Genomic DNA, 25400 nt, shown 5'->3' on the forward strand with positions numbered 1-25400 from the left:
GATGCGCAGGCACTTGCGCGACAATTCCGTCAAAGTCGAGCGAGGAAAATTTCTTTGATGTCTGAAGAGTTATCGAGCAAGTTTCTGGCATGAAGGTACTTTGCGCGCTGATTGCTCCGTAATGGTGAAAAAAAAGATCGAACGGTATTTCAAATTTCTCGTTCACCGTGTATGTGTATGTGTGTGCGCGCGCGCACGTATGTCGTCGGATGTTGATCAATTTTCACAGCGTGGAGAGAAGGAGGAAGCCATAATTTATCTACAACCAATCAATCAAACGAGCGCATTTCGTTACGCGTAACGTATAAGCACAAATGTATATGAATAAATTGTTATTCAATCCGTTTTTCAACGAGTTGTATAAACTTGTTAGTCGTTATTTGTTACGTTGATTTGTACTTTTCGTGTTCGCGTAAACAACACAATAGTATCAAATTGGGCATTTCATTCCCGTCGTAATTATTGCATTTTCCTTCAATTTGCCACGCGAAACTCAATCGAATCGGACCAACTGTTTAATCTGCGCTTTCAGTCTTCATAATATTATAAAATAAATCTTAATGCTATATAATTGGATGCATATCAGCGTTTCAATGCAATACGAGAGGGATTATGCTGTAAACGTATATATGTAATATTATTTTCAATAATGAAAAATGGCCGATGATTAACTGTGCCATGCGTGTACATATCGCGAAAAATATGTTTTATTTAAACCTGCGTTTTTTTTCACAATTAATTTATTCGCACAATTTATATAAATGTCTCTTTTTATCTAGCAAACTTTATACTTGCGAAATATAAACGGCATTGTATGTTTTAAAAATTCCAATTAAAGATTATGATTACGGGACACGCATGAAATTAGGTAGCCAATCTTTAAGATATTGAAAAATTCTTTTCGAATCGAACCACGCGATAAACGAGCAAAGGCTTAATTTGACATCGACGACGAAACGGAGGAGTCGTGTCCTCGATAGACGGGAAACGTTTACTGGAATATCGTACTTTGAGAATCCGGAGCTAAAGCCAGCGGCTGAAGTCCAGCACAAAGGTACTTCCTCTTTGGGAGTTTAGTTGTGCCAGACACTAAATAAAATTCTCCTTGTGTTTCTACGTAAAGGGGAAGGTCGAGGACCTCCCGGAGGCCAAGAATGCGCGACTTCTTCGAGCTAAGCACGAAATGACCCGATTTTCCAACGGTATTGCAACGACGTATTGCATGTCGCGTTGCTTTGAAACGACACGAAATGCCAGAAGATAAGTAGAAATAGCGAATCAATCGAGTTTACGTAAATAAACGTCAATATCTTTAAATCTTTGCATCTGTGTATCGAATGAGAAAGGATTAGAATTTATTGGATAATATTTAATTTTTAAGATTTGTTCCAAAGCCACATTTAATTTACAGATTCTGTGAGATAGCATAAATATAAATTCAGTTTTAAATATTTTTTAATTAGCTGTCAAATATTAAATTTCATTTAGATACAATTTATTTGTAAAATAAATTTCGAATTTTAGAAAATTCATGAATAGACGATATCTGAAATCTAGAAATCTGAGGTTTCGATTTTTATATAAATACATTTATGTACGTGTAAGATATACTATACAAAATATTTATATGTATTAATCTTTTAAAATTTTCTATTATTATGTTCCTAAAGAAATAGATCAGATTGTAACGAAAAAATTCTTTGATCAATTTGGAGTCAATTTTTTTAGAAAATGTCAAGAAAATATTCAATAATCTTCGTGTAATCAATGACAGAAAAACTTTTGCATCAAAAAATTCCAGAGATGAATACACAATAGAACTACATTTCTTTCTATTAATTTTAAGTAGAAAATTCAAAAGAGATTTTTACTTAAAAATAAATTATAAAGATTTGCAAACTTTCTTTTCGCGACACTGTACATAAGATATTTCGTCGTGAAAAAGAGATTTTAATTGGATAAAAAGTCTTTGATCATCCTCAAACAGATGTTCCAATATATATTTCAATACAGAATTTACAATCTTTATCTTCTTAATTTAAACGAAAATCTCCATAATGTAATCATTTTAGTCGTTTTAAGATGGACCTTCTATCTTTTCAAATTTATTCTCCCACTTTTCCTCGCGAGAATACCAGATAGATTTATCTTTCCATATTTATCCTCCATCCTCGTTTATCCCGTCAACGCTCGCGTGTCCATCTTCATCGTCGTCCCGACGACAGGCGAGCGATCGATTCGGGCAGTTCTTAATCCCTCGCGCGGATAATACATCTCGCAAGGATCGTGCATCATCCTCTTTTCCCTTTTCCGACGAGGGCGCGACATATTTGAACAAGTTCGGCTGTCACGCTCGAAACGCCGAGATTTATGCACGGACAGATATATATCGATTAAGTGAGGAAAGGAGAGAGAGAGAGAGAGAGAGAAATAAGAGATGAACAGAAATATAGTGAGTGAGACAGAAAATATCCGAGATTTCTCCTTATGGAGCTTCGTCCGTAATGGGCTCTCGTTTCCTTGCACTCTGATGATTGATGAGCCCTTGTTTACGCGCTCCAACTGATCTCCTAACCCTTCCCCCCGCGCTCCCCCATCTCCCTTCCTCATCGACATTCGGTCGCTCTTACGGTTTCCCGAGTCTCATTCACCGGGACGTCTACGGGGTGGCTTAAGCTCCTAAGAAATTACCGTGGCAAATACGGGCGGTTTCGTCTGAACTCGATTAATTAATCGAGCTAGGATTAATTCGTCCAGTTATCGTTAAGGAGGCTACCAATGCGTAATTTATTTATCGAAAATTAAATTATTTATTATAATTGCAGCTTCATTATCTATATCTGATGGGTTAAGCGATGAAGTTATCGGTTAATTAATCGCGAGATTCAATCTTCCCCAATTTTAACTACGCTCTCGCAAAGTAGGCTATGCGCGCAAAATTTACACTGTTTAATTAAAAGATTTAATCGGCCTGGTCGAAGAGATCGTTTAAACAATGTCCCACTAACAATCTAAATTATATTCAAAAATTCTGGTGTTTATCTAGATAGAGAATGGGATATCAAAATTTATTTCTCGCGAATTAATTTTATTCGAAGCTGCGCGTTTTGCGTGTCAAATATCAAATTTTAAATTGAAATCATTATTTGGACTTCAATTAATTAATCTTGAATGATTAGACGTATTAATTATAAAAATTTTATAATTTATTTGTAGAGCATAAAATTATTTCAATTTTGTAATAAATGTACGTAAACATAATTAACTCGATTGCTTTTGTAATTCGATAGCAGTTTATGGCCTCTGTAGAATTTGTTTGCTCAGTAGAATTTTTCTTCGATTTTAAGTTAATCGCGAATACGCTACTAGTTTAGATAAGTATATACAAAATTTGTACAATACAATCGTTCGCGCTCGTTTATATCGATTTTAAAGTTCCGGAGTTATCATGTTATTATCAATTACGTTATCGCGTAAAGTTCCTCACGGCAATGTCGGCAATTAACTACAATTTATCTCGTCTTATCTCAGAGTTAAGTTCAGCTTAGAATCAACGTCCATCTCATAATCCTCGAAAATCTTTCAAGCTTTATTCGGCGGTCACCCTGTAGATAGCCGCGCAGAAAAGACTCTCAGAGTCCTCCTCATCCCCTGTCGTGGCCGTCCTTTTTCTCATCCCGTTCTTTGATTCTTTTTTTTTTCATTCTCATCTCCTCCTTTCATTCTTTCTTAGCGAATAGCACTTTTCATCGAGCAACGAGCACAAGTGGATCCTAGGGGCCTCCCCTTCTCTTTCAATGCATTCTGCTTTTCTTTTTTCTCCCCCCTCCCCCTCTCTCTTTCTTTCTTTCTTTCTCTCTTCCACGTTTTCCTATGTTTTTGCACTGTTCTCGCTGCTCCGAATGCATAATGAATTTTTCCTGTTTCCTTTTTTTTTCTTTCCTTTATGCGCCGCGTCTCGATTCAAATGATGACCAATAATCGATGCCGCGGCTTATTTCGCCACAGCCGCGTTTAATTGCTACTCACTGTTCTCTGCCGTTGGAGCGACTGCTTCTTGACAACGATTGCAACTGTTCTTACTGATAGACTTTGAGAAGCGCGCGTTAATTACGGTCGTCGGGAAACCGCAATTGTCTCCTTGTCTTTTGGCGCAACTGCTCTTTTTGAAACGTGGAATTTTTCATTCCAAGATCGACGTTCTATACGAAAGAACTTTCGTGTCTTTGTCGGAAAAAAGATTCTGGACATATTTTTTTCAGAACATACGTAATTTCAGCGAAATTCTTAGAGATCTGAGACGAAGAATTAAATTACACAAATGTAATATTTTACAAATAATTAAACAGTTACGTAATGCGCGCGCTTGGTAAATTCTTTTCTCAAAATTGTGTAAATAAATTTTTTCATTCTCGGAGAAAACTTTGAAAATTAAGAAATAAAATAGAGGTGAATGCTTGGTGGACAGTCAAGTCGACGCCAACAGCATCAAGTTTCCATTTACTTTCCGGAAATGTGCGAGAAGCTTTACCATGTAATTTCGCAAAATGAAGTGCGAACAAACGGCAAGAAGAGGCAACGCGAAATTACCAAAGTTGCGTAGCACGGCTCGAAATGAAGCAATTAAACCTCGAATTATTTTCCAATGAATAAAGTCATCGTGTGCGCTTAAATGTGGATTCATATAAATATTAATTAAATATATTTCACACATATTATTTTTTCTTTCTTGTTGCGTAAAAAACATGCATTTTATCTTTCCGACTAAAATTCTCCTACATAATAATCAAGACTTAAAATTATATTCACTCTCGCGAATAACAGTTTCGACTGTTAATTTATAAGTAATCAAAAGTTTCGCATTTTGTGTAGACACGAAAAGCCCTCGGGTAAATTTACGTGAAATTGAACAAGCCATAATGTCTTCTCAACACTCGTGGTAAATCCACTTACTCTTATCGCGGTGATTTCGCGAAAAGTACCGTGCTTGACACCCGACTTGAAAAATTAATTATGCATTCCATCAACCGGCGCGCAGAAGGAAAGAACAAGCGAAAGACGAATAGCGCGCCTTCTTCTCTTCGAACAACGGTGCTTGTCGCGGGTGAAGAGAGTCGCGGCTGCCGAGTGGACAACTTTGACTACCACTTCCTAATTGCTTCAATTAAATTAGACGAGCTTCATTCCATCGCGCCACTGGAAAAATTCAAATCAATTTTCGCTCTCGAAAACAAAGCGGAAACGCAGAAACTTTATTTAAAAGTGTCAAAATTGTAAACAAACTGTCATACAGTTGAATAGATTGATATTTTGACTGTTTATATGAAAGAAGGATTTACGTAGAAGTGTATCAAATAATCGAAAATTGTAGGCTGATATGAAAAAAATTATTTGCGTAGAAAGTTGCTGTCGACTCATGATTACGATCGATGCGATTTGAATTAATATTTCTTCGTAATTCCTTTTCGAACGTGATCATTTTTCGAATCGGTTCATTTAAATCGACAGTCTCATAAAGAAAATCATCGTAGCGTTTCTCATCGACTTTTGTATGACATCGGTTCTCTTAGATTACGTATATATTTCGTCTTCTCATCTAAAATTTAAATATCTCCATTATATATCTTAGTCTGTGCTCTTTTCTCCTCCTTTCAGACAAAATTAAATACATCGCGATCAAGAATATCGTACTGCGACAATCCAGTTGATAAGATTATTTCATTATTAGAGATTGCATGGAATGTATTTAACTTCCAATTCAGGTTGCTTCAATGTCTTTAGCGAGAAAAAGCTGCGCCAATGTGAATGGAGTTTGATAAATTATCCACCGGAGATCCGACTTCCTTAAGAGTTTAATGAATTAAATATACTTTCTCGTATACTTTATCGTTATATCCAGTTAACTTATAATAAGTACGATCCAGCTACCGGAATTCCGCGTTCGCGAATAGAAGAAAAATTCATAGATAATTACGAGAAACGTTTGTGCAACTTTACAGAAGATGTAACAGCGGAATGTCGAATAAAAAATGGAGTTATCTTTCATAATCCGTGAATATATATATATATATATATATATATATATATATATATATATATAGATTTAACATATTGTTAATAATTAATTAGTTTAACTGCTACAATTATGGTACAAAGTGAGCCAAATTTAAATATTCTAATAATTAATCTTCTCTTTACATATACATATAAAGACAAGATTAATTGTTAGAAGAGAAGATTATTAGAACATTTAAATTCGACTCACTTTGAATTACAATTACACACAGTTAAACTAATTAACTGTTATTAATATGGTAAATCTATTATTATTATATAGAGAGGAAATGGGAAGCAATACAACTCTGTTCTTTCGTGGAATAATAATAATACTCATTGTATAATGCAATCAGACACACAACACATACGCACACATACACATAAAGTTATAGAAAACAATGTAAAAATATTACAACTATTTAATAATCAGCGCAAATATAAAATTATATAATTATTTAATGTAAATGTTTGGATTTCTTTCGAGGCATTTTACGATCATCAGTGTAGTTGATTCGATGCAATGTAGGAAAATAATATTCGACAAGAGAATCATTGAGCTGTATCTTGGATTTCCTGAGGCTACACAATTATTTGTACCGGAATGAAGTCGCGCAAACTGTATCGGCGGCTGACAAAAGCAGTTTTCGCGCATTTACCGCAATCGGGAATGTAGTCACGTACCGTTGTAAATAAAGGCGAATCTCGGAGAGAATCCAATCGCGAATTCATCCGGACGTGTATAAGTTACGATCGCATTGTCGAGATCGCGTTAACAAGTCGCGACGGGTCCTACTTTGAAGTCACATTTGTCGTGTATTTTCGCTGAACAAATGCAGTCTAATTTCCTCTCTCATTCGCTTCTGTACGCAAGTGAGATGATCAGTGATTTACCTTTAATTTTGAAACACAATTTTCCCTTAACTTAATCCAGCAGTTGATTTTAAATTTTATCGTCAATATATAAATTTTATTCATATTAAGATATCGACAGCTCGCAAAACATTAAATTGTGAATGTCTTTCATAAATTTGTTTTTATTATAATGAAACGTCATTTCACGTGAATGAGCAAGATTGTCAGTTCAATTATGATCGGCTATATTTCGAGTCGCGTTAGTGGCAGCGATTTATCGTGGAGCGAGCTCGATCAGAGTTCGTTAATCCTCAAACAATGAGCTCGGATGAAGAGGGCAACGTTTTGCACCAAGCCGATGAAAAATTCAGAGTGCACTGTGGCGGCAGCCGAGTTTAATTCCAAGATAATCGGCGCATGAAAATTTATAAATTTCATCCGGTTAATCCCGTCGGTAAACAGCGGAGTCGATGAAAAATTCAAGACACTTGCTTTTTCTGCGGTTTTGATTTCGCTCACGATAAACTGTGTGAAAATTGATGTATTTTCTGTTGAAAGAAGGTTCGTTGACAATTTTCACTATAAATTCTCATTTCGGCTTACACGATTGCCACTTTATGAAAATTTTTTGCGCAAAACACGAATATACGTTTTTTAAATCAACGCTCTTGATGCTAGAAACTATAATTTTCAATATATTAAAATTTACGTTTAAATAAAATAAATTTAATATATTAAATTTAATTATATAATAATTATTTAATTAAATTTAAATATAATAATTTTGTTTATTATATTTAAATACATTCTTCATTTTATCCAAATTTTTAATTTTCTTGATTTCTTACAACAGAAATTTAATTATGAATTTGTAAGATTGTATAAATTTTTCGGATAATTTCGCGTTTACACATCTGTCACGTTACATTTTTATTTTCTCTATTATTATTTCCCAAGTAAAATAGCAATACGAAAATTTTGATCTGAAAGGAATAACATTTGCACATTGCCAACATTTCGGTTCAATCGTTCTGTTTAAAGATTAGACGAACGTTAGAGGTTTTCGAGCGCACATCTCGTAGAATTTCCGCAAATTTCCGGATACAGGGCGCGCGTTTATCCGCGCGAATGCCCGCGACAATCTCGTCGTTTCGTCCCACGCGTTTGGGGATTTTAATTTAATGCATCACGGGCGCAATTTTCCGACTGCGCATCCCCAGACCAGACGCGGCGCCAAGACAATGCAAGGGCGACGCGCTTGTTCGAGAAGAGAGGACGGGGTCTCGATACTCGTGTATTCTCTCCCGGCGCAACTTACGAGAGCTCATACATATGTATCCCATCAACATGCATATAACATCCGAGTAATTAATGTATGACTCCCTCGCATATCGTTCCATCGCTATCGCGCGTGCCGCGCATTTTCCCTTCCCCTTTCTCTCTCTCTCTCTCCGCTCTTTTTTTCCTCCCTCTCTATCCTCCCCTTCTATCGCGCAACACATCCGCTTTGTCACTATTGTCAAGAGAGGTACGGTAAATCCACTCCCCCTCGTGCGATTGTCTCTTCTCGTCGGTTCTCCTCCTTTGTGCTCTCCCTCTTCTTTATCCACGACTCTGCTGGTTGCTTCTTAAATAAGAGAGCGATAGCGGAGAATCATTCGGAAATTTTTATCCGCGCGCCATTCTCGCGTACATCTGCAGATAAATCGCACTGTGAACAACGACGTTGTCGGACATATTGTAACGGTAGTTGAATGCGAGTCGCAGCTGCTTCGATGCAAGGTATACATTCGTGTTTTTGGAAAAAAATCGCGTAGATGAAAAAACGTAGCGGATCCTTTTTTTATATTTTTTCATTAACCGAAGCGGTAAAATGGTATCCGCTCTGCTGCGCCTTACCTAGATTCGAGTTAATCTCTTTTACAGGGAAAATATATATCGTCGAATTATTAAAATTTGTATAAAAATTTTTCGCGCGTATTTCTTTTAATGTCCATTAACATAATTATCTCGTGTTTTATGGACGATGTATAAAAAAGTAACAATGGGCGGCCACTTAATTTTAACGCTTAATTATAAGGATACCTTGAATATTTTATACACTCGCAACGCGCACAGACATAACTCTGTGTAAAACCTATGCAAAGGAGATATCGATTTAAGGTTTATCACGCAGAGTCGGCGGCAGGAAGGATATTTGTGAGGCTTTTGACGTAACCTGCATAAATATCCCATTTGCCCATCGTTGCCATCATATTCAAAACGTACGAAGGGCTCGACCATTCACATAAATTAAGCAGCGATCTCTCGGAAACGACCCGCGTGTCGATCGACGCGCATCACGATTGATCGACCTCGACTAAAGCCGAAAGGGAAGAAAGGGGCGTTTTCCTCGGGCGAATCGATTGAACGAGATCTCGCGAAGATCGGAACACTCTCTCGGAACACACAATCGATTCCACCACCGGCACGTGTGGGTAAGCAAACAAACGGCCGGGCTTCGAAGGAAGCACTCGAGATTCCGCTCTTGGAAGGATCAATTCCGAGCGCGGGTGGCGGCCCGGGGGTCCCTCCTCAATTTATCGCGAGACCGATCTAACCCCTCATCGGCCATAACCGAGCCTCCGCTTCCGGGAGAGATCGCATCCGGCGCGTATTACCGCGGCGCGTCTTTCTCTTTCCCCATTTCGCCCCTGTCTCGCCCTCCCTTCTCGTCGCCGCAACCGTGAATTCCTCGTTCGTCTCCTCTTCTCAGCCTCTCCTCGAGCCACCGCGGTAGCATATCTACTCGCTTTAATTGGGATCAGCTTCCCGAGCACTCGGCGCGCGAGACAGATGAAAGAAGGAAAGCGAGATGGAGCGAGTAGGGTGAGGGGAACAGGGGGGGACAGGGGGGAATCATGAGTGCTTCACAAGGAACAACTCGCGCCCCGCGATTCTCACTGTTCTTACTCACCCCTTTCTTTCTCCCTTCCGTCTGCATCGCGCGAGCGAACGGCAGAGATGTATGGCTCCGTCCTCTTCTCCTTTCTCTTTCCCAGAGGCATTTCCACGCACGAATCCTCGTTAACACTGCGGGCTCATCTTTTCACGGAGGAATTCGAATGTTCCTCGAGGAGCGTATAACAACTGGTTTGGTCTGTCTCGCGCGCGTCTTTGATGCCGTCTGCTTCTTCCAGCAATGATCCAGCTCTTGCGATTTCAGTCTTTCACCGCTGCTACTGCCTCGTTGCATCGTCTTTTCGTTTCATTCATTTATTTCTCATTCGCGTGCATTTATTTCTCATTCATTTTTTTTTAACATTTTATTTATTAATGTAATCCTCCGTTTTTAATGTTGTATAACATTTTTAATGTTGTATCTAGAGAAACTATTCTTAATTCTTGATTATATAAATTTATAAAGAAGTTTACCTTGAGATAATCTATATAGATTTGAAAGATTGTTTCTTTCTTTTTTACTACTCAATATATTTAGAATATTATTTTCTCGACTATTGCCAAATAATCGTATTTTGAAATGAATTGTATGATTGAATATAAATTCGAAAAACGTAAACTGAACGAACAAACAAATCAAGCTATTAACTGCAAATGAACTAATTGCATGATGCCATTCAAGATTAAAGATTAGGTCGAATTTAAGATCGAAGGTGATATTAAAATCGAATAAAAAGATCTGCATAGAAAAATTCCACAACAATAAAAATGGGGGGAAAGGGAAGAGAAGAGGAAACGCGGTAAACATACACCATAAGTGTGATTTTGTTCCCCTTCGCGTTGAAAAATGTGCACGTGGCCGTTTCACAAAAAGGGACCCACATAATTATATCGTGCAGGGTACCTATTTCTCCGTCGTGTATTGAATAACGAGCCAGTATACGCACGCAAATCCGCGTCCGCCATTATGTAGGACCCGAAACATCAGAGATCTCTGGGCCATGCACACATTCCAATCAAAAGTATACTAATAATATATTTCATAATCTTAATGTCTCTCTCAATTGCAAGATAGTTTCTATTATTTATTATATTATTATTTATTATATTCAATATATTTAGTATATTTAATAGGAATTTATAATATATTGTATGTTAATTTTAGAAATGCGTAAAAATTATATACATTATGATATTTTAATACTCATATCTTTTTTTAGCTTTGGAAAAATGAAACACTCTTGACGGAAAAATGATTCAAGATATTTCTTAGTTTATTACTTTTTATGCTTACATTATTTTCAACATTTATTATCAATCAACAGACATTATATAGTCATGGAGAGAGAGAATGTGAGATCTTATATATAAAAATTTATATCTTATATTTTTTTCGGTAACTTCTCAGTCAACAGTATTTCGTATCCTGATTACTTTGAAAGATGAAAATTGTGATACGAATCATTTCGATAGATATTACAAATTATGTGTATTCCATATAATGAATGATTCGAAAAAAATATCCGATTCAAATATATTTATTTCGGACTCTGAAAGTTATTGTATATCGGGAAAGCCAACGCACTGTGAATTTCTAAAAACTTTTCGCAATAAGGGGTCGAAATATTAATGTTTGAACAAGCAAGTTCATCTGTATCCTTTGCAAACTTTGCGCAATATACGGACTTGTCAAATTCATAATCTACCGTAGATTTATATGCGGGAACGCTAAAATCTCTCTCATCCAGGGGTCCTAGAATATCTCGAACTGACCCTGTTAGGCGACGCCATTTATCTAGTCGCCGATGCCGTCGTCGCGCCGAAATACACAAGACATTCCCGGATTACCCTGGAGTGATGGGGCGGCGCGTTGTCTCTTTTACGAGGATAATATTTCAGCAGAACGTCAGTCGCCGTTCCATTTCGCGCTCGCGTTTTCACACGAGAGAGAAAGAGAGGAGAGAGAGAGAGAGAGAGAGAGAGTAGTTGTGTGGCATTTGCAAACGTAGCTATGATTTCGTCGTTCTGAATCTAAGCCTCTTTACGTACTTCGATCGTCTCGTTCTGCGAGAGACACCACTCGCGATGCTGATATAACGTTTCAACTCTTCATCGAGTATAACCGGTTTATCAAAGTTAAACTAAATAAAGTTTGATAAATCTTATAGTTTTGCTGTTGACATGAAATCTGCGATCTGTATGTGTAAGAGAATAATGAGAAATTATTCGATTATACCGATCATATAACATTTGATTGATTCTCTTGCTTCTTAAAAGATGTATATCGAAGAGAATTAACTTCTATGAATATTTATATATAATAAATTGTATAAGATATAGTTAATAATATTATGTTTTCATAACTGTATAAATATATTTACGCCTTATTTCGCATATTAATTATGTTGTAAATTATGTTAAACGCGTAGTAAAACTAAGTAGACGGGTCATATCGAGTATCGGTTTATTGCCGCGAAAAGTGAAGCAGCTAATAATTAAAATTTATTATTAACGATACAGCAAGAAGTTCCAAACAACTGACAGTGTCAGGACTTACTTCGTGTGGAATTTTTACGCGCATCATTTATAATACGCGTATTTTTATATCTTTTTTATCAACTAAACTGTAATCTTTTTAAAAAAGAAAGTACATGTCAAGTACATGAAAAAAGAAACTTGAATGCCATAAATAAAAGTTCAAAAAAATAAAAAAAAATTACGACTTGGTCTCGCGACATTATCGCCTCGCTTGATATATTATATCCCCTCAAAAGTTTTACGTAAAGCTATTCTTTTTTGAAACAAGAAAACAGCTACTGACAATTAAAATCCGTTATTTCATAATATTCCGTAATATATTAATTTATGTGCAAGTACAAAGTATTCTTTTCCCTTCTCAATTTATTAATATCATATTTTTCATTAGAATAAAATCAGGAACGCGTTGAATGGTATTTATTTCAAAAGAGAAAAAAGTAGCATTAAATGAAGATTATCGTGTAATAATTTGTCTATTGATTCGAAAGACAAGAAAGAATAAGTTCAGCGTCTGTGATATTGGAAATAGAAGCGATATAAAATCATTCTTGAGCTCTGCGCACAAAAAGATAATATTGTCGCAATTCATTAATCGCATCGAATCATCTATATAACTCTTTTCGATGTGCTCTGTGGAAAGTCTTTTTCACTTAACGATGAAATTCTCAGGAAAAGCAACCGATAGTTCAACGCGTAATCCTTAGTTGTCAGTGTATGATATTGCGCCGCTGATAGAGACCGCAACCGGATTAAAAGCCCTTCGTCATTATTTCCTCCGGAAACGACCTTGATATTAATTAAGAGCGAGTCGTGCGTAGTGTTCTGATAAGGAGGGATCCTCGTTTGCGTATTAATTATACACATGCGCTCGAAATGTAATACATACCTCTTGTACTCGAAATGGAAGAAGTTTGAGAGGAGAGAAAAAAATAATTATTTACTTTAGTTTGCTACTTCAGTTTCTAAATTTGTAATTTTTTTTAATTACTTCTATCTTTTTTTCTACTAACTGATTAAATTATACCGGATTTTTTTACACTTTAAATTTATTTTTTATTTTAATTTCTTTTAATGATATGTATATATCTCTCTCACACTCTCTCTTTCTGCTTGAATTTTTTTTCGGTTGCTATCTTTTATATAAATTTGTCCTATAAAATCAAGGATATTTACATTAATTCAAAGTTTGCCGATATGGTATTGAAATATCCGATGCTAAAAATTCTGTGACCAAGATAGCGTTCGATCAAATTTTAGAAAACGTTCGAGTTCAGTAAAGAAGTCACGTCATCGCCGTTATATATATTTTCCAAGATATTTTCTCTGCGCATTCTTCTGGATTAAAATGATGGTAGTCTCAAGAGACAGACACGATGCAGAGACGAATAACGCGGCTCATTATTTTCGGAGGGATCCGAGTCGGTCGCTGAAAGTATAAACGTATGATAAAAAGACGGAGACACCGAAAATGATTACAGACAAATTGATTAATCGCGAATATTTGACTCGCCGAAATAATTCACGACGGAACGGAATATCTCGCGAGCTGTATCTTAAGCGAATCGTATATGCATATGACTCTTCCGTAAATATGAATTCATTTCTCCCTCGTACTGCCTATCTCTCGCCGGCAACTCCGCTGTTCCTCCAGCTGTGTCTGGAGAACTCGACAGTGACTAAGAGGTTGTGCACGCAACGTGTGCGTATGTCTGCTTGCGTCGGCAATAATCAACGTGCAGGTTCTCCTGGATAACGTATGTATATATGTATATATGTACTGAGAAGGGCGAATAGCGGTGTCTGTGTCACGTTCGTATTGCGTTAACCATAGGTGACTCTCGGTGTACACAAAGTGTTCCCCGACACCTTAATCCTTTCGTTAACGTATACAGAATACATATATATATATGAACTCCCGGTCTCTCGCGCACTGTATTTCATTCTAGTTCTCTTGTACGTGAAGCAACATACGAATACGATTTTGCGATTTTCAATTTTATTCACAGTTACATCCTAAAAAGGGACACAAATTTACATGACGTAAGATTATTCCGTGATTATTTATGCATAAATCAATTTTACTATTTTTTTCAAGAAATTTTAATTTCGCGAACGAACGAAATTTACCTTAGAATTGTGTTGGATTTGGTTGTAACGCGATATGAAAGCGGAGGTAAATGCAAATTAGTCTTTAAAGCGAAGAAGTGTAATTTGTTTCTAACAACAAGATACGAACAATACGAGGGTTTATGCCGTAGATTTCTGTTTTGACACATGTAATCCCATCGCTGCGTCTCTCATCTGTAAATGTAATCGTGTTTTATTCCCCACGTTACGTTACCTAACTGTAAAACAGGGGAATCGAGAGAGGTAAACGTTAAATGCGCGGCGAGAATTCCACGAGGAGAAAAGACGGCGTTAAATGGATAATGAAGTCGTAGGGCGACCCCCGCAGAGTGCGATGCACGGTGCATCAACGAAACGAGACACACCTGGAGTGATGAATGTCGTTGGTTAATGACATATGGCATATGCTCGCTGCACGCGTAACGAAGGAACTTTCAGGGGGAGGTTGATTGAGCCCGACGAACTTTTTTTTTTTTCATTTTCCGATGCACCATATGCGTGCATCTGAAAAGGAGAATACGCCGAGACACAATCGGACGTGGGAGACAATGAGACGATTATTTCACGCGAGAGATGAAACGTCTGGTATATCAGCAGTTACTCCTCGCTCCCTTTATCAAGCCGAGTGATTCGAGATGCGCTGCATTCTATGTAATTGACGTGCAATTTGAGTTGTGCAACGACTCGCTCTCGCGATAGCGAAAAGGCACTTTTTGGCTTCGAAGCCAAGCGGCAAACGACGCTATCCACGATAAAAGATAATGTAGTTATAAATATATCGCGCTGGTAATAACGATTGGATGAAGAAAAAAAATCGTCATAGGAAGAAGAGAAGTCTAAGAAGAGAATAATTATTGCGATAATTTTAATCAAATTTCCAAACGCTTTTTAAGACAAATTAAATTCCAGATTTAGGAAATAGATAACGAAACGTTACTTTATCTCACTTTTAATTAATTACAAGAGATTCGATTTAAAGGTATTTCGCGAATAGGAGAAGATTGTGTCAATCAATGTCACACATGAGGAGATTATTTCATCTCGCGTCCGGCAAAGTATCGATGATCGAATGATCGGAATATTTGACGAACGAAAATGTCTACATTTAAATAGAATTTCACGAAAATCAGAAACACGCATTTTCGGTCAAACACCGCTCATGGCGATGTTAAACTTGCTTTACCAGAGCACACAAAACCATCGAGTACATACACTCGGGCATTTACAACGCATTCATCTACACGCGTACTTGTAGCCCACTCTTCGCCAAATATACATACCCTATACCGTGCTAAATAACACGTGAACGGATGCGCTCTATATTATTGCGATGAAAAATATTTTCCCGCTTTCGGCATTTTTCCTTCGAAATTGCGCGACTACGACGATCCACGTATGTTTTTCCTTTTTTTTTTTTTTCTCGAACGTACCAAATCGACCTGAGCGTATTCTAGGAGCAGGGAGCAGATTAGATTCTCGACCGGACTTAATAACGAGACTCGCGAGCTCGAACGAAAGAGAGAACGGAAGAAAGGCGCGTCCGGTAAAATTCACTTAGCGCTGCGGAAAAGCTAAATGAAAATGGTTGTTTGCAGCGCGGTAAAAGCCGCTGCCTGCAAGTTGCACGGGCATCGCGTCGCATCGCATCGTGTCGCGTTGCCGCATTCGGAAAGAGCGAAGCCCTGCTCGCCAAGTATATACGTATATGTGCGTACGTACATGTGTATGTGCGGAAAGGGATCGTACTCCAATTTGAAACCGCGTGTCGCGGAAAATACGCGACGAGGTAGAACATTTTGTAATAATTCTCGGTATATATTCCGCAAAATCTCGTTTTGCATTTCTATAGAAGAAGGATAGTAATTTTGCGATTCTTATTTTCCCAATACACGCTACATATCGCCGTATCGTGTTTAAAAGCTTTACTTTGATTAAATGTTCTCACTCTTGAAAAGTCAAATATTTTGAAAGTTATAAAATATAATAGTAATATAAAATAAATATATTATAAAATATAATAATTTTATGATCGTCAAGTAACCCTTGCGCGATTGTTAATAAATTTTTCTCTAACGAGATATATTATATTTCTAAATGAAAAATTACATATGCCAAGCACGTTCTCTTAGAATTTGCGTTCTTTTCTAAATCATTTAAATTTGCAAAAATTATATGGAAATATTGTGTTATCATTAAACGCATCAAATTGTTCTATTCAAATATATTCTTCGCTTCCTTCTGCCACTTTATCATATTTTTCATTGAATAATTTTGTTATGAATATAAAATATAAAATTATTCTTGCTTAATTAATTTTATAATTATGTAGAATCAACTAAGCAAGAATAATTTTATATTTTATATATTTTCAAACTTTTCTCATTTTTTTAAATCATTTCCATCAACAATCCTCGATTGTCGAAAATACGAAGTAAAGTATTCGATAAACAACGAGAATAAATTTTTCAAAGCAATAGTTTATATGTTATTTATTCCAAAAGTACAGAGACCGGGGCACATTCCTATATCCAGTAATCGATAGTCGCACAAAGAGAAATGTAAATAAATAATAGGTGCAACGAGATGCTACGAGCATATATCCATATCGACATTTTCATTAATGTTTCCCATCGCAGTTTTATATCCGCGTGTCGTTCCTTCTTGTTTTATACGTCGGAATTAAATCGCATTTTATTGGCCGACGAATCGGAAGGAAATACGTAATGGTAAGACATAAAACGGAAAAGAGAGAATTAAACGTGGACGAGCGGGACAAAAAAAAAACCTGCCAATTATGTATTCAAATGTGATCGCGTGTCGCGATCGAAGCCACACGCGGGAGGGAAAAAGGAATAAAAATTCAATTTAAAAAATGTCCGGCGTCGAAAACGTCGCAAGCGCGCCGAGTGATAGCCGCGCGGCATCGATTCTATTAAAATACAACCGTCCTCAAAATTGATGAACCCAATTTCGTCCTCCGGTTTGATTACAGTTACCATTATCGATACCGCGCGGCCGCGGCCGTATACTTTTGCGGGATTACATTTAAAATGGAGATCGCGATCCCTGGCGAGCTTGGGCGAGCGTTTGCAATAAATAGCCCGCCGATGTAGTTGCTTCGAAACGTCGCTCCGAATATATCACGGATTTAAAAAAATAAAGATACAGAATACTCTCCAAGCGAGAGAGAAACCTTACTTGGCACATTGACCGTATATTTTTGAGAACGAGCGGAAATTATTTATTAGTTGTCTGTTTTACATATACGAACTCTTGTCTCTCCCCTTCGAAGTTTGTCTCCTCCATTCGTTTCCCCGAAGTAAAGATAAAATTTATTTGCTGCTACTTTTCAAGATATCGTATTATATTTTAATACACTTCGTTTTACTTTGACATCGCAATCTAATGATAAAGAGATGTGTTTGCTAAGTTCTTTCGCTCTATCTTTTGCGTGTTTTCTTTTCGCGAAGCATGATTCAAGTCGAACGGAATGAAAAATAGGACGAGACAGCGACTCGATTATTAATGTGATTATTTTATACTTATTCCGATGTACACACGTTTAATGCATTCTCCGTGTTCGATAAATAAAGCCGAAGAGCAAATAGGGGCATCATTTAGCGCTAACGAATAGCGTAGCGAAAACACAAATCGCCATGTATAAACTTCACGCGCACACATATGTCATTTTCGGAAGAAACCCTCCGCTGACCGTGATATATTTCAACGCGCGATTGTGCCGATTATACCTCGCGCCCGACGAGACTCGTGATCGCCAATTATCGCCGCGATTTCGTCCGCGTCATATCGGCCACCAATTACGGAAGCTCGCAAAATAGATTCGCGTGCACTCGGCTTTATAGGCGCGCGATAAAACGCGTATAAATTCGTTGGCCGCGCAACGATGATCCGGTAAATTTGTCGTTGACGGCGTAAAACAAGGGACGAAATTAATTGATCGTGCATTAATTATAACCAGATGCCATGGTCACTATTATATGAGAGCTACTGGGCGCCCGCCCATTCGACTCAACGGATCATTAAACATTTTCGCCAGAATTTCAGCGATATTCACATTGTACTCGAGAAAAAACGGTGGAGAATGTGTTTTTGAATTTTTGATTTGTTTAAAAAGCAAAAAAATATCATAGAAAATATATGCATGTGCGAAAAAGATTGGGTCATTCAATCAAAATGCGACTTCAAATAACGTTCCTTCTGCCTTACGTTATCGTATTTGTATCTCGCGAAAGAGGTTGCTCTTTTCAAGATTCATCAATTTTAAAGAACTCGAGTTCCATATTACAAATAATTAAATTATACAATGCTAACAATGAAATGCCACTTCGCAGATCACCAAGCGCGAATCTGCCATATCGAGCATGATATCTCTGCTCTCTTGAATTTAATTATTGGTTAAAATTATATATTCAGATCACGTCTCAAACTAACTTTGCTATTAAAATATCATGATTAATTGGTATAATTACATTTGATTAATGATCTTAATTACGTCATCTTTCTCAATCCTCGAACGCGTTTTGCATTTCCGTGGAAATTGTTATATCATGATTTGCTATTATGGAACAGAAGTCACGCGGTTTTTTGTTCGATCGATATGTTCACCAATATTGTGATTATTAAATGAAAACACACGATAGCTATTATATTTCTCTAATTATCATTTTTTTATTTTAAAATTATATTAAAAATCATAAAAGTTAAGTAAAAAAAAGTATAAATTCGTTCAGCATTTTTGGTTGAAATTGTCACGAAACGTCATTATTATGTATTTTTCTCTTGTTATCAAAATTCTCTGAAATGTTCTAACGATTAAAACTTTAGAAATCAAAGTAATCTTCAAAATGTGAACCGAGTTCCGTGATTAAGTCACAGTCCAATTCCCAGACTTTTCTTTCTTTAGTAAATTCTTCTCTCGGAGTTTACGAATCCTGAATTCTTCGCATCTTGACCCACTGTTTACAGTAAGAAGAAAAAAGTCTCAGGAAGAAAATTCTTTCATTTCAAATTAATATATATTTGTAAAAGGTACGCACAAAAGTTGAAATTGTATATTCTTTTCCATCTTCAAAAGTAAAACATTTTCAAGATCTAAACAAATTAAATTTTTTTTACAATCTAAATTATATTTTCACTGTATTGTATCAGAAAATATCGTTTACACAAAATATCATTTACAAGTTCAGACATGCATTTATACAATAACAGTGTAATTATTTATTATTCCCCGAAAAAAAATCGCTTTTTGAAAAATTAATTAACTTTTGGAAAAATTAATTTACAAAAACTTGTTTTTTCCTGTATATATTTTCACAATAAAAATTAAATAACTCTGGTCGGAAACGAATATATACATTCAGCAAAGTAGTTTATATTATTTTTATTGCGGAAAAAAGTGTTTTTGCGAATGGATTAAAAAAAATTCAAAGGGATGCTTTAGTATTGAAAAATCTATGAGAAAAACAAGGAAAAATATTTCTCTGATATCTTTATACGTTCTACAGGTATACGCCTATTTGAAACGAAAAGAGATGTTCACTTCCAGGAGTCACGCGTTCCCCTGTGACTCGCGAGCGGGAGATACAATCCCCGGTAAAATATCGGGGATACCTTTCGAAGGAGGAGATCCCGCGGCTTAGAAGGAAATCGCGCACGAATGATCTCGTGAACTCGAGAATACGCGGGTAGCATCGTCGACGTGGATTAAATCTCAAGCCGACCGAAATATACACCGGGAGCGAAATCACCACCGGGCGCGGTATCTAGTTATTAATACGCAGCAGATTAGCCGCGCGCGTTCACGTCGGATCGCGTGTATTCCGACCACGTTTTTCCAGTTATATGATCTTGGTCTGACTCTCGACCCGACTTTGTCATTACAGTGACAATGACAAATGCGGAAGCAGTGGTAGGAGAATCTGCTGCGCTACCGTGCGACGTGAAACCGCCGCTCTCCGGGGACAAGCTGCACCTAGTTATTTGGTACAAGGAGGAAGCGGATACACCGATATACAGGTAAATTCTCTCCATCTCTCTCTCTCTTGCGCGCGCGCGCAAATTCATTCTTATGTTGATCGCGTGCAATATCGTTCTCGCTTTTCAAGCGTAAAACGGAAACCGCGAAGCCGCGTTCTCATTATTATTACAGCGACGTTTGGCGCTGCAAAGATTATTCGTAGATTTCGTATTTTGATATCTAACTTCGGTTGGAATTAGCATAAGGATTTAAGTTTTTCATCTCCAAGTATTTCCGCGCCGCGTTGTTATTTCGAAAATGTAAAACTCGCGGCATATTAAATTAAACTTTTCCTTCGTACGAAATGATGCAAAAATGCCCCGTCACTTTTAATTGTTTACACAGCGAATGTTTTTAGGGCCTCGATAAACGTTTTCTATAATTTTCGAAAGAGAGAATTGATTTTCCATCAATTTTTACATCCCGCATACATGTAACATATTTTAACGTAAACCGACTTAGATATCTAGCGTAATAATTCTGTCACGTATTTGACATCGCAATACTTATAGTATATAAAATGATAACGTCACGTATGATATATATGAAAGACGAATTATATCACGTAGAAATTTAAGATGCATTGTAATACACGTAGGATAATAATTGTGGAACAAGATCGCACATGACTTTTCATTTATCAATGCATGATAATAGGTATAAATGTAATTTCGCATATAATATATTCCTCCAGAGCGATAAATTTATTTATTCAAAAGTATAGCAAGCAAGTGTAACAAGCAACTAGAAACGAAACTAACGAACGCGGATTATAAATTGCGCCTTTGAGATTTGCTCCCGATTTATAATACTCGATGCTCCAGAATTTGTAAATAGATTATGCAAGTATGATTTAGAGATTATTCTTGTACAATGTAATATAGAGAGCAATTATACATAAAATATACATAAAATTTTATAACTTTTTAAAGAAATAATTCTGGGATAAAAGAGTTTATGTAATATCGCTTAAAAAGGGAACCTGGTATAAATAATATTAGCAGAATAATTGCAACGGTAATTGTTTCCGAATGAGATTTATCAATTTCTTAAGACAGAACGCCCTGATTATGCGCGGGATATACTCGAGTCAGTTGAGAAAACGAACTCTTCTCCGTTTGTTCCGCGTTGAACTTAATTCGCGCAAATGGAAATGCCTCTCAAACAGAAAGACAGGCATAATTTACATTCCGCGCCGCGGAAAGTGACATATCAGAACTGCAGGAAAATCGCTCGATGTTCTAGTTAGGAGGAGAACCCTCCGACGTTCATCAAATCAAAGCGAATTACATTTGCAAGAGAAACGTTAATTGACCGACCCTTAACACATGCGATCGACATACATAAACGACCCCCCTTGACATAATAATTATTAGTAATGATGCCGTCATATTTACAATCACTCTCTGTAATTAGATTTACACTTCTGTTACACACTTGTATACATTGTAGAAAAAAAAGATTTTGCATCGTCACGATTTACATGTCTCTACGTTGACAATAACATTTTTCGATAATCCGTAATTACTTTAAAATATTCGAGATGTATGGAAATCATTTTTATATATAAAGATTGTTTCAATTCAATTTAATTCGTGGCAAAAAAATTATTTTTACAAAATCATATTTTTAATTATAAATGTATAATTTTTATACCATTTGTATAAGTCAGCTTTCTTTCTTTGCTGTACAATATTAAAATTAAAATTTATGTTGCAATGTCCTTTTGACTTAAACATTTCCCAACCTTTCAAAAGTTTTTACAAAACGTTTATTGTTGCAAAACGCACACAACAATATATATAATTGTTTTATTGCGTAATAAAAGAAAATAACGAGTATAAATAATAAAGTAGCGATAATGGGACAGAAGTGGACATCTTGTAAATGTTTAATCTGTTTCTCTTACTGTTACTACCGTGTCCAATCTTCTGAAAACTACTGGCACATTACAAGAGATTGTTTTCGTTGAAATGAAAAAACTTTTCTGTTAAACGCGTCTTACATCTACAATTCGCTCAAGGGCTCGCTCTTCGACGACTCGATATTAGTTTGCTGGGTTTTTCTTTTCAAAGGAAAAATTAACGTATGCTAAACTCTCACAGAAAAGAAATTAATTAATTTGCCGCGACTACAATTTTGCCTGCGTGATTCTGCCAATTTGGGAATTCAAGTGCCATGCGCGTATTCTTCGTAACGAAGCACGGTTATTTTAGGAAATTCGAATTCTGCATCCAATTTTCGTGTCTGGTTTTTTTTTTCGAGCTGGTTTAATCGCGCGATTAGCTTACATAGAAATTCAAAGGGAGAGAGAAAAAAGACGCAAATACACAAAAGCGGTGAATTGCTTTTAATGCATTTTATGCATGCGTGTAATGAGAATGCACGATGACTGACAGCCATTAATTTGTTTATTACGTTTACACGTTTCGGAATCTCGTATCAACCAGTCGTTCCCCATCTCGGCTACTAACTTTCCTGAATTGTTGCCTTATTGCATTATATATTTGCCGACGGATTTACTCATCGCGTTTGAAGTTTGCGAAATTTTTGCGAGGATAATGCGCGCGCGGCTCGGCATACGTTACTTTAGTTCGGTTATTAATTATAAATGGCAGAGTAATGCATTAAGCTAGCACAACCAAAATTATCTCGTTGTATAGCCGACGTACTGATCTTGATAATGTATTCGTTGCTTGGCAACCGATGCGCGCAATCGATGCGTCCGCGTAAAATTTACGCAAGAGGATTAATACGCATGCGAAAGAGAGAACGTGAAATTACGTAATTTGATTAAAATCGCTGCAAAATAGTAATAATAATAATACACTCGCGAGAGATACGCGCGAATACGCGGAACGGATAATGAATTTAAGTTCTGAGCGCGTATCCCGCGCCATTTCAGCGCGTATCTCGAATGTCGGGGCAATGAGAGGAAAAAAGAGTTAATCTCACGCCACCCACCGCCACCTTCGGCTGCTTTTTGGTCGCCCGGCGAGGAACGAGGGATTAAAATACTCACGCATCCCGGTAGCTTTCTTCCTCCTTTCCTTCGAGTTGCGCCCGATTCTTTTATTCCGAGAGTTGATATCGCGGTTTTATGCACAGAAACGTGGCGAAGGCCGGGAATCCCATCTTTTCCTGCGAGGAGGATGGGATGGATCTGTGGCAACTCTGTGACATACTTAGCGCACGTGTATGTCTATTTTTCCTCTTCTCCCCTTCGCTGCCGCGGAATGTTTCCTCCCAAAGTGGTCCATATAGCGAATTGGCTGCCCTTTATTTCTCGCAGCCTTTCCTCCCCCTCGCCCTTTGCCGTCTTCTTCATTCTCTTTTCCTCTCACGAGCGCCCCGTCTCTGCCAGCTTGACTCTGATATATGAATTGTGACGGGGGGCTTAAAGGTATCCCAGAGCAAAATTATGGATACGATATTATTTCTTTTGGCGCACCCAACACACGATACACCGGGCGCGTTTATCGTATTATCCCGCTGGCGTTTTCTCTTTCTCTCTTTCTCTCTCCCTCTCTCTTTTTCTGTCTATACGTATATATTTTTCCTTTTCTTTTTCACAGTTTTATTAAGTTGAAAGTCTTTCGACCCGTGACGAAGTGCTCCGTCGCGCCACGGCGGCTTTGTTTTTTGAAACGCCCATCCTCTGATGCTCGAGCAAATTGATCGATCTTTGTCTAGTCCTTCGTTTTTCAACCGAATCGCTACAGACACGAGAAGGAAACACGCGTAACGACTATTGTTGTCTGAAAATTATTTTTTTCTTATATGTATGAATGATTCTTGGATTCTTGGATCTCGAAAAGTTAATTAAATCTAGGCTTTTTCGACGATTTCCTCTTAAATTCTTAAATTAATGACTTAAAGATTTAATCAAAATTAAATAGCATCGCGCCGATTTAATTTAGCTAAACTAACGATTGGTGTAACGTTTCTTTAAAGTGCAAAGAAATTGAGTGTAAATTGGTCAAAAAAAAATCCGCAAATGAGAGAGGATTTGCTGCAGGTTCTAATTATAAGACGCTTTGTACAGATCGCTCGTAAAAAGTCGCACTTTGTAACGTGATTCCATTGGAAGTGATTGCGGTCGACTTTTTCTCTTTACGAATTTAAGAAGATTACCGATAATAATTCGGATGCGATGTCAAAGGGACGTTACAATGTTGACAAAGGAAATGCAAAAGCATGACGTGTGCATACGTGATAAGCATTCCTCATCTGTTTCCAACACAGTAATCCTTTGTATGGACTTGCATGTGCCCAACATGCGATTATTCCGTTCGCCGTCGCGTCTGATGGAACGTCTACGTGAGAGATAAACGCATTCATAAACCATATAGCTACAATGTGTAATTATAATGTTAATCAACTCTGATTTTGTAACATATAAATTATATTATTAAAATTGACATTATCCGCGTAATTAACTACAATGTGTACAAACGGCACAAATACAAATAGAAATGCTTCTATTATATAACTTGAAGCGCAAAATCATAGATTATTTGAATTTTTCCATTGAGATGGATAAAAAAATTAAATTAATAATAAATTAATTATTAATAATAAAAATTAATAATAAAATGCAGACTTGAAGCGCAAAATCATAGATTATTTGAATTTTCTTATCCATTGTGATGGATAAGAAAATTCAAATAATCTATGATTTTGCGCTTCGAGTCTGCATTTTATTTTCTCTGTGTTATTTTTATTCGTATCGCAAATTATCCCTCGAGCTTCAAAAATGACACTCGTTAAAGCACTCGATAATTTCAGGAATACCGTGTAATAATAGTCGCAATAAAATTAATGGTTCGGTAGATGTGTCGAAGATAAC

General features: G+C 36.8%; 1 protein-coding gene and 1 long non-coding RNA gene across 5 annotated transcripts in view; one reads left to right on the top strand and one right to left on the bottom strand.

Moving 5' to 3' along the window:
- LOC105250904 (nephrin) overlaps positions 1–25400 on the top strand; it is a 227387-nt gene that overhangs the window by 164773 nt on the left and 37214 nt on the right. For all 4 annotated transcript variants that reach the window (XM_011257266.2, XM_011257267.2, XM_011257268.2 and 1 more), the window contains one exon: positions 20418–20550. In XM_011257266.2, coding sequence (XP_011255568.1) covers positions 20418–20550 — 133 coding nt within the window. The remainder of the gene's footprint in view (positions 1–20417; positions 20551–25400) is intronic.
- The window catches only part of LOC112637913, a 68788-nt gene that overhangs the window by 1418 nt on the left and 41970 nt on the right, over positions 1–25400 (bottom strand). The gene's annotated exons all lie outside the window — the stretch shown is intronic.

This window comes from Camponotus floridanus, unplaced genomic scaffold (genome assembly GCF_003227725.1).
Source record: "Camponotus floridanus strain SB8 unplaced genomic scaffold, Cflo_v7.5 scaffold22, whole genome shotgun sequence".
Classification (NCBI taxonomy): domain Eukaryota; kingdom Metazoa; phylum Arthropoda; class Insecta; order Hymenoptera; family Formicidae; genus Camponotus; species Camponotus floridanus.